Raw genomic sequence first — 11,053 nt, forward strand, 5'->3', positions numbered from 1 at the left:
ATGGGAAGACTCAAGACTGTGGTCCTTCCCCACAGACCCCTTATATTGGCTTCACCAAGCCTCAATGTGTCCCTCAGCACGTACTCCTGCAGCCTGGAATGAGGCGGTCAGCCGACATCTCCACATGCTGACAGATCAACAGGTTTCAGGCAGAACAAAAGAGGTATTTCACCAAGTGATAGTCTTCCAGCAGTTCTGGATGTTGGACTCAGAATGTGTCTCTGGGAACAGCTTGTAGATCAGATTCCTCTGTCATGCAGCTGCTGGGGATGAACCATAACAAGAACCCTTGCATCCTTTTCCACTCACTCTTGGCGCATTTGCATTCAGCAAAGACATGGGGCGACAATCTCCACTTCATCTCGGTTCTTCCCAGGACAATGTGTGTGGAGGGTAATATTGTAGTTGTACAAGGATTTCACTGGGTGAAATCTCACCACCAGCCAGGCCGTCCTGGTTCTAGTTTGTGAGCCCTGATGATGAAGCATTTCACCAGATGACCTGGATGGTCGGCTCAGGGAACCACCCCACCGGATCCGGATCCAACAAGTCTTCATCTCTCAGTATCTACAGGACGTTCCATGTTGTTCACAGCCTGATGGCCTTGTGGTCGAAGGTGTTGTCAGGAAAATAATTTCCATGAAAGGAATAAAGATAGAAGCAGGGAGGTTGTTTCCACTGGCAACTGGTGCCGGAACTGGGGACAGAGCCTCAAGACACAGGGGAGTAGATTTAAGGCAGGGATAATAAGGACAAGGCAAATAGTGCTTTTGGAAGACTACACAAAAAAGTCTGGAAAAACAACCACCTGAAGAAACATACAAAGATCAGTGTGTACAAAGCCGTTGTCATACCCACACTCCAGTTTGGCTCCGAATCATGGGTCCTATACCAGCATCACCTACGGCTCCTAGAACGCTTCCATCGGCGCTGTCTCTGCTCCATCCTCAACATTCATTGGAATGTCTTCATCACCAACATCGAAGTACTCGAGCTGGCAGAGTCCGCAAGCATCGAATCCATGCTGCTGAAGACCCAACTGCGCTGGGTGGGTCATGTCTCCAGAATGGAGGACCATCACCTTCCCAAGATCGTGTTCTATGGCGAGCTCTCCACTGGCCACCGAGACAGAGGTGCACCAAAGAGGTACAAGGACTGCTTAAAGAAATCTCTTGGTGCCTGCCACATTGACCACTGCCAGTGGGCTGATACCACCTCCAACTGTGTATCTTGGCGCCTCACAGTTCGGCAGGCAGCAACCTCCTTTGAAGAGGACCACAGAGCCCACCTCACTGACAAAAGAGAAAGGAGGAAAAACCCAACACCCAACCCCAACCAACCAATTTTCCCTTGCAACCGCTGCAACCGTGCTTGCTTGTCCTGCATTGGACTTGTCAGACACCAACAAGCCTGCAGCAGACGTGGAGATGCCCCTCCATAAATCTTCATTCATGAAGCCAAGCCAAAGAAGAAAGTATAGAAGTACTGGAGGAACCCAGCAGGTCCTGTCGTGTCCATGGAAAGCGATCAGCTGTTTGAGCCCAAAAACCAGGCAAATATGCAAAGAATATAGGGGCTGGGGGATAGGGAAAAGATCAGCAAATGGATACAGGTGCAAGGAGCTGAGAGGTGATAGGGGAGGGGGTCAGAGTCTGAAAAAGCTGCTCTCTGATACAGAAAAGGAATGAGGGTGGGAATGAGAAGAAGGAAATTAGAGGGAAGGGGAAACCAGAAATTGGAGGTTGATATTGACACCATCTGCCTGGAGTTAAACACGAAGATCTGCAGATCCGGGGTCAAGTACAAAACACAAACTTTCTGGAGAAACTCAGCAGGTCGCGTAGCATCCGCAGGAAATAAAGGACCATTCTAGGCCCAAAACCTTGGTTCCCCTTTACTTCCTCCGATGCTCGATGACCTGCTGAGTTTCTCCAGCATGTTGGTGTCTCGCCATCTGGGTGGAACCAGAAATTGGCTTCTCGCAGAGGGTGAATTCGTGGAATTCTCACCCAATTCAGCAGTGGAGGCTGCCTTGTTGAATGTATGGGTAGATTTTTAACGGATTGGGGAATTAAGGGTTGTAAGGGAGCAGGTGGGTAACTGGAGCTGAGTCCACGGCCAGATTTGCAAAGACCTTATTGACTGGCAGAGCCAGATGGCCGACTCCTGCTCCTGTTTCTCACCTTGAGGTGAACAGTGCAGATGTCTAGAAGTGGAAGCTCAGTGAACACAGAAAGGAGAAAGAAACTGAAGAGTATTCCAGCACGGTGAGGTGGTTGGGGGGCTGGTCTGAAGCAAAAACACGGACAGGAGGGGAGATACCAGGATGCTCCCAGTGTGGACCCAGCTGGACTGAATGACCTTGTCTTTGTATCTACATTGAGTGTATTACAGAGATACAAGGGGATGAGACACCGTTTTCAAACAGCTGCTTTATTTGGTCCAGATCCAGGACATGATCCATTCTACCTCCACTTCCCGCTGCCTTGGGAAAACAACCAACATATTAAAAGACTCTTTCCCCCCCCCCGCCCCCCCAGACATAGTCCCTCTACCCTCCTTCCCATGGAGAAGATTCACCAGCGTGGATCACCCTCCACCATATTCATGGACAGTTCCTTTCCTGTTATTAGACTCCTGAATGATCCTCGTACCTGCTGCTTTTACCTTGTACCAACTGATCTGTCCCTGTAACTACACTCCTGCACTGTGATTTAGTCACTGGACTATGTATGGGATGTCCAGCTGGACTGTTCCAAAACAAACTTCCTCACTGCCTGTGACAATAAACCTGAACCTGAAAACAACTTGCAAATTGACAATAAGACCAAGGCCTGTTTGGATTTGTTGCCTCAATAACCACAAGACTTCAGTTCTTCCTGGTGTTTGAGTGAGTAATGTTTAAATATTCCACTCTGCAAACTTTATGTGTGAACTCGCTGATGTTTCACCAGGCTGTTCGATTGGGTGAAGCCCTTTCCGCACTGGGAGCAGACAAATGGCTTCTCCCCGGAGTGGACCCGCTGGTGGCTCAGCAGGTGGGAGGACCGGGTGAACCCCTTTCCACACTTGAGGCAGACGAACGGCCTCTCACCGGAGTGGATCCTCTGGTGGGTCAGCAGGTGGATTGACTGGTTGAAGCACCTCCCACACTCGGGGCAAATGAACGGCCTCTCCCCATTGTGGACCCGCTGGTGTCTCAGCAGGCTCGAGGTCTGGGTGAAGCCCTTCCCGCACTCAGGGCAGGCAAATGGCCTCTCCCCGGAGTGTTCTCTTTGATGGGTCAGCAAGTGGGAGGACTGAGTGAAGCCCTTGCCGCACTCGGGGCAAGTGAATGGCCTCTCTCCGGTGTGGATCCGCTGGTGGTTCAGCAGGTGGCACGATCGGGCAAACCCCTTCCCGCACTCGGGGCAGACGAAAGGCCTCTCCCCGGTGTGTTCTCGTTGGTGGGTTAGCAGGTGGGAGGACTTTGTGAAGCCCTTCCCACACTCAGTGCAGATGAAGGGCCTCTCTCCTGTGTGAAGCTGCCGGTGGGTCCTCAAGCTGGATGACTCGGTGAAGCACTTTCCGCACTCAGGGCAGATGAAAGGCCTCTCCCCGGTGTGGACCCGTTGGTGTCTCAGCAGGTTGGAGGTCTGGGTGAAACCTTTCCCGCACTCAGGGCAGATGAATGGCCTCTCCCCAGTGTGGAACCGCTGGTGTCTCAACAGGTCGGAGGTCTGGGTGAAGCCCTTGCCACACTCAGGGCAGACGAATGGCCTGTTGCTGCTATGGATCTTCTGGTGGGTAGTCAACTTTGATCGCTCGCCGAAGCCCTTGCCGCAGTCAGAGCAGGTGAAGGGCCTCTCCCCGGTGTGGACCCTCTGGTGGCTCCGCAGGTTGGAGGACTGGGTGAAGCCTTTCCCACACTCGAAGCAGGTGAATGGTCTCTCCCCAGTGTGGACCCGCTGGTGTGTCAGCAGTTGGAATGACTCGGTGAAGCCCTTGCCGCACTCAGGGCAGGTGAAGGGCCTCTCCCCGGTGTGGATCCGCCGGTGTTTCGTTAACTCACTTGAACTTTTACAGTTCTTCCAACAGATGGAGCACTGAAATGGGTTCATCGCTGTGGGGATGAGAGGGTGTGACTGGGGGAATATATCAATGCAGTCCTGCCACGTGGCGCACAGCACCTGCTCAGTCTGATGGAAGCTCCCAGAGAGCTGCGCAGAGGGTTAAATCAACATCCAGGCTGGGACTAGGGCCGGGACCTAGGGCACAACATCCTCTAGTCGGGCATTGCTAGCAGCTGAAGCACGGAAGCCCTCCGTCCCAGGACCCGATGCTGTGCTCTGCTCCTGGCACCTTACTTGGGATGAATTGCTAACACCCCCACCTTGAAAATGCAGGTGGGGAGAGTGATGGTCGGGCACTAGGAGCTGGAGTTGCCTCTGACACACAGAGACCGATTTAAAATCCTGGAGAAGAAACCTCTCCCAATGCGGCAAATTTCATGGTCTGTTGCTGTCTGTAATACATTAAGATCAAAAGCGGATTAGTTCATTTGGCCCATTGAATGGTTGATTTACTATTCTTTTCAATCCCATTCCCCCCACCCCAGCAATCCTTGATTCCCTTCCTACCATCGCCTTAAATATTCCCAATGAATTGGACTCCACAGTTGCTCGCAGCAACGAATTCACCACCATATGTGTAAAGAAACTCCTCCTCTCTGTTACAAAGGGACATTTTGTATTCTGAGGCTGTGCCCCCTGGTCACAGACTCCCCCACCACAGGAATCACCCTCTCCACGTCCACTATATCCAGGCCTTTCAGTTTTCCATGGGTTTCATTGGGGCCTCCGGCCTCATTCCCCGGCGAGTACAATCCCAGGGCCTTCGCATTCTCCTTGTTTGAAAATCCATCACTCCAGAGATCCTTGGAAACCTCCTCTGGGCCTCTCCAATGGAACACACCCTTCCTTTGATATGGAGCCCAAATCTGTGCTCTCACCAATGCTTCATAAAGCCTCATTACATTCCTGCTTTTATTTAGACATACAGCACGGTTACTGGCCCTTTCAGCCCACGAGTCCATGCTGCCCAATTATATCCCTTTAACCTATAACCCCTGATACATTTCAAACAGTGGGAGGAAACCATAACATTAGGAGGAAAACCCATCCATGCAGACACAGGAAGAACGTACAAACTCCTTACTGACAACACGGGATTGGAACCCCAGTCCTGATCACTGGCGCTGTTACAGAATATTGGGGCCGGATGACATTCTACTGAGAAATTATATTCTATCCCTCTCAAAAGAAATGCTGCATTCCATTTGCCTTGAATGGAGGAAGAAGCTGATTGGAGGAAGTGGTCAGGTGACCTGAGAAACAGCAAGAAGCTGATTGGAGGAAGCAGTCGAGTATCCCTATAAAAGTGAGGGACTGAGTAGTGAAGCAGTCATCGTCAGAGTGGACTAAGTCAGAGTGGTAAGGGTTTGGCTCAACAGGTTAGAGGCAAGGGATAGTAGGGTTTGAACAAAGAAAGGGCCATCCTATATAAGGAACCAAGAGTATTCAGCAGGTAGAGTATTTTTTTCCTCCAGTCATAAACAGTGAGAATTTCAGCCTGGGCAAGTGAATGCTCCTCTTACAGAATGTGGGTCTTTAGGGAAACCAGCAGTATCCCTAACGACTTCATCTGTGAGAAGTGCATCCAGCTCCAGATCCTGTTAAACTGAGTTAGGGAACTGGAGCTGGAATTAGATGAACTCTGGATTATTTGGGAGTCAGAGGGGGTGATAGACAGGAGTAACAGGGACACTATCACCTAGGAGGTAGGAGATGGATGACAGTCACGAGAGAGAAAGGGAACAGTCAGACATTGCAGGGCATTGTGGCTGTTCCCCTCAATAACGTATAGCATTTTGAATACTGTTGGGTGGGACCTACCAAGGACAAGCATGGCGATCAGGTCTCTGGCATGGAGTCTAGTCCTGTGGCTAAGAAGGGAAGGGAGGAGAAAAGACAACCTGTAGTGATAGGGGATTCCATAGTTAGGTGAACAGATAAGAGGTTCTGTGGAAGAGATGGAATATCCCGACATTATGTTGCCTCTCTGGAGTCCAAGATATCTCAGATTGAGTCCATGGCATTTTCAGGAGGGAGGGTGAGCAGCCAGATGTCGTGGTCCATGTAGGAAGGAAGAATAAGGAGGTAATGAAAAGAGAGTTCAGGGAGTTTGGTGCTAGGCTGCAGGACAGGACCTCTGGGGTAGTGATCTCAAGATTGTGGCCATGTCCCGTGCTAGTGAGGTTAGAACTAGGAGGATAACGTGGCGAAAGACATGTGCAGGAGGGAGGGCGACAGGTTTCCAGATCATTGAGCTCTCTTCCAGGGAAGGTGGGACCTGCTCCAAAAGGACAGTTTGCATCTAAACTGGAAGGGGACTAATATCCTTGTGGAAAGGTTTGCGAGTGCTGCTCTGGTGGGTTTAATCTAGATTTATAGGGGAATGGGAACCAGAGTGCAAGAGCACATAGAGGAGAGATGGGAAAAGATGACTTGAAAATTGCATGCACCTTTAGAAGTCAATGGGTTGAATGTGGTGGAAAAGTTATCAGTTGCACCTATTTCAATGCAAGAAGTATTGGAGGCAGACGAGCTGAGAGCGTGCATTGGCACATGGAATTATGACATTGTGGCCATTAGTGAAATTTGGTTGCAAGATGGACAGGACTGGCAGTTCAATGTTCTGGATTTCTGTTGCTTTAGACGTGTTAAAACAGAGGGGATGAAAGAGGGAAGAGTGGCTTTGCTCATCAGGGGAAATATTACCGCTGTGGTCAGGAAGGCCAGACCAGAGGGCTCATCTACTGAGGCTAGATGTTGAACTGAGGAATGGGAAAGCTGTGAACACACTCACGGGGTTGTATTATAGACTGCCCAACTGTCAGCGAGAATTGAAACGTAAGGATGTGATAGAAGGAGATTTTAACTTTTGACATATTGACTGGGACTCCCATACTGTAAAAGGGCTGGACGGCTTGGAGTTTGTCAAATGTGTTCAGGAAAGTTTTTTATAAATCAATATATAGAGATACCAACTAGAGTGAGTGCAATACTGGATCTCCTATTGGGGAACAAAACAGGAAGGGCAAGTAACAGAAGTAGGTACAGGGGAACATTTTTGGTCCAGTGATCATAATGCCATTAGTTTCAAGTTTATTATGGAGAAGGGTCAGGGTGAGACTCTAAATTGGAGAAAGACCAATTTTGAAGAATTGAGAAAGGATCTAGAATGCGTGGATTCTAAATTATTTTCGGGCAAGGAAAGTGGAGGACCTTCAAAGGTGAAATTTTGAGAGTACTGAGTTTGTATATTTCTGTTAGTATTAAAGGCAAGGTTAGAAGGCACAGCGAACCTTAGTTTTCGAGGGATATTGGGGATCTGGTTCGGAAGAAGAGATAGGTGTATAGGTAACATGGAGCAAATGACGCATTTGAGGAGCATAAAAAATGCAAGAAAAACCTCAAGAAAGAAATCAGGAAGCTCAAAGAAGACATGAGGTTGTTTTGGCTGACAATGTGAAGGGAAATCCTGAGGGTAATATTAAGAGCAAAAGGATAGTAAGGGTCAAAATTGGTCCCCTTGAAGATCAGCCAGCTTCGTATGGAGCCAAAAAAGGTCTTAATTATTTTTTCACTAGTAATCACTCAGGAAAAGGGCAGAGTTGTGCAAGTAAGGAAAACAAGCAGTGAGATCATTGATCCTATTCAGATTAAAGAGGAGGAGGTGTTTGCTGTCTTAAAGCAAATAAGGGTGATAAATCCCCAGGGCCCAACAAGATATTCCCTCAGGCCTTGAGGGAGACTAGTGTAGAAATTGCAGGGGCTCTGGCAGAAATATTTAAAATGTCCTTAGTCATGGGTGTGGTGCTGAAGGATTGGCGGTTCCGTTGCTTAAAAAAGGCTCCAAAAGTAACCCTGAAATTATAGACTGGTGAGCCTGACGTCAGTAGTAGATAAATTACTGGAAGGTCTTCTAAGAGATCAGATGTACAATTATGGATAAATTAGGCATAGTTGGTCGTGTTTAACCAATCTGATAAGTTTTTCGGGGAGGTTACCAGGAAAGTTGACAAAGGAAAGTCAGTGGATGTTACATGGACTTTGACAAGGTCCTGCATAGGAGGTTAGTCAGGAAGGTTCAGACGCTAGGTATTCTTGGTGAAGTTGTGAACTAGATTCAACAATGGATGGACAGGAAAGGCCAGACAGTAGTGGTGGGTGATGCTTCTCAACCTGGAGGCCTGTGACTAGTGATGTCTCAGGGATCAGTGCTGGGACCATTGTTTTTTGTCATCTATATCAAAGATCTTCAATAATGTTGGTTTTAGAAATATGTGGAAAATCAGAGAGTTTAGAATGAACAAAATATTAAACTGGAGATATCTGAAAAAATTATTAGGTAATTTAAATTTTGCCTTCAATTGTTCAAAAGAAGCAACATTGTCTCAAATAAATAGATCTTTAATTTTTTTTAAGAATCAGTCTTCACCACTCCCTAAAACCAATATCTGATAAAGAAGGTCAAAAAAGATGGTTGGCTGTAATGGGACTGGGAAATTCCAAACCTATGCTATATTATCAGATTATTTGTTAATTTAGAAAAAAAAAGATAAAAAGGAGCACAGGACTGCGAATATAGATGTATTTTTCAATAAAATAAATCCCATTTCCACCCAAGTCGGGTGGTCAACTAATTTATCAAATTTTAACGAAAAAAGTAATCACATATATTGACTGCCCAATAGTAGAATCGGAAATTTGGAAGTGACAGTCCTCTGCTCCTTTTATCTTTTTGAAAATATGCTTTGTTTCAACAAAATTGTTTTCCTTGTCATATATACAAAGAAATAAGCGAATTCAATGATTCAAAAAAGGATTTAGGGAGAAAGATTGGTAGAGATATACCAATTTCCACAGATTTCTGAAACATTCTTGATTTACTTTTGACTTTCAACTTTGTCTAGAGGCTCAATATCATTATAGTAATTTGATGGATTTGAGAAGAGTTTCATTAGTTAAGATTAAGCGTGATTGGGAGCATGACTTGGATTTGTCACTCAGAGACAAGGACTGGAATACAGTTCTAAATTTGATTAATGAATCCTCTTTCTGTACATGACATTGTTTATTGCATTTTTAAAGTGGATCATAGAGCACATATTTCAAAAGTTAAACTATTTCACTTTTATTTTGATATTGATCCATTAAATGTAAAATTTCGGAGGCTTCATTGATACATACTTTCTGGATACTTTCTGGATTTAGAAGATTTTTTCTCAAAAAATTATTGACAATCTCTGAAGAGAATTTTAGCTTTAACCTCATTGATAGTTAGACAGACAATTCTGATTGAAGGGAAAGTCAGCTCTCCATCTACTCTTACTCAATGGTTACGGGGAGGTGTCATGTCCTTCCTAAGTTTAGAAAAAAATAGCTACAACATGAAAGATGTAAAGGAGAATTTTTACAAGATCATCTTGGAGTATTCTCATAATTTAACGAATGAGAGTGTTTGGAGCAGCGCTCTCTGGTTTCCTATATTACATATATAAGTAAACCTTGTTCAGAGAGAGGGGTGACATGAATGAGTGGGGAATTCCCATTCCCTCCCCAATTCCCCCTCCCCTCCCCACCTCCTCCTCGCCCCTTCCCTGCTCTCACCGGCCCGACTGTGGGGGGGGGGGGGGGGGGGGGAAGGAGGCCCCGGCCGGAAACCGGTGCCCCTCGCCCCTCCTCCACAAGGCCGCATTCACTCACTCACCCACCGCCACCGCCCACCCGGAACATGTGCTCACCTCCACCCCCCCCCCCGGGCTCAGGCCGCGGCCTCCCCGGTGGACCGGCCCGTTGCTGAGGAAACGATGCTCAGGGGCGCTTGCGGGCCCTGTGTCGTCAGCGCGCACACGCATCGGTCGCGGAACGCCATCACGTGACGGGGCGGCCGCAGTCCAGAAGGAGGGGCGGAGGGAGCTGTCAAAAGAGCAGCGGTCCCTGGATTGAAAGGAAGTGTCCCGGTAAAGGGGTGGGCGTAGGGAAGGGCAAGTGCCGGTTCCAACCTGATATGGGGGATATGTTGCGCCTCTTCCCGAACTGTGCTGTAAGGCAGAAGCCTTAATCTTAGTTGAAAAGCGGGCGCCGCAGCTCTGCCCTGCAGTCTCCTTGCGCCGCACCCTGTTGGATGGGCGATGAGCTGCGGGGACACAAGGTGCGAACCAATTCCATGTTCATTCAATCAGAGAGGGAGAGCCCGAGCTGCAAGTCAGATAGGCCGAGGGGAGGATACGGTGTCGGGTGTCCAAAACTCCCCTCACTGGAGCACCCGGCGCCCTATTCTGATTCCTCTCCTCGGACGTCACCGGAGTTGCCGAGGCCCACTCCAAAGCCTCCCCTTGGTCGAGCACCCGACTTCATCCCCTTCTCTCGGTGTACACCAGAGTTTCCGAGGCCCGATTCCAAACCCTCCCTTCGGTCGACATCAGAGCCTCCGACGCCCAACTCCAAACATTCCCCTTGGTCTAAACCGGAGTTCCCGACGCCTGACTCCAAATCCTCCCCTCGATCTACAACCAGAGTTTCTGAGGCCCGACTCCAAATCCTTCCTTCCTATGCCAGAGGCCCCGACGCCCAGCACCGAACCCTCTCTTCGGTCTGCACCTGAGTTCCCGAAGCCCTACTTCAAACCCTCCCCTTGGTCAACACCAAAACCCCTGACGTACGACTCCGAACCCTCTTTTCGGTCTAAAACGATGCTTCTGATGCCCGACTCCAAACCTTCATCTTGGTTTACACCATAGCTCCAAACGCCCAACTCCAAACCCTCCATTCAGTCTTCACCAGAGCTCCACATGCTCAACTCTGAATCCTCTCCTCAGTCTACACCGGAGTTCCTGAGGCCCGACTCCAAAATATCCCTTTGGTCTATAAATAACACCCAATTCAAAACCCACCCCGTGGGAGCTCCTGACACTCAACTCCAAATCCGACCCTCTGTCTACACCAGA

At 48.3% G+C, this 11,053-nt stretch overlaps 1 protein-coding gene across 1 annotated transcript; it reads right to left on the reverse strand.

Annotated features, from left to right (window-relative positions):
• Window positions 1–2,520: 2,520 nt before the first annotated feature.
• LOC138761543 (zinc finger protein 135-like) lies at window positions 2,521–9,973 on the reverse strand. The gene is made up of 2 exons (XM_069933842.1): window positions 9,848–9,973; window positions 2,521–4,504 (listed from the first exon to the last, which is right to left on the reverse strand). Exon 2 carries the CDS (start codon window positions 4,098–4,100, stop codon window positions 2,925–2,927), a length of 1,176 nt encoding a protein of 391 aa, XP_069789943.1. The 5' UTR covers window positions 4,101–4,504; window positions 9,848–9,973; the 3' UTR covers window positions 2,521–2,924.
• Window positions 9,974–11,053: the final 1,080 nt, after the last annotated feature.

This window comes from Narcine bancroftii, chromosome 4 (genome assembly GCF_036971445.1).
Source record: "Narcine bancroftii isolate sNarBan1 chromosome 4, sNarBan1.hap1, whole genome shotgun sequence".
NCBI lineage: Eukaryota > Metazoa > Chordata > Chondrichthyes > Torpediniformes > Narcinidae > Narcine > Narcine bancroftii.

What these genes read in the sequence shown, in the direction of transcription:
- LOC138761543 (XM_069933842.1), bottom strand. Translation starts at nt 4,100, where the DNA reads ATGAACCCATTTCAGTGCTCCATCTGTTGGAAGAACTGTAAAAGTTCA.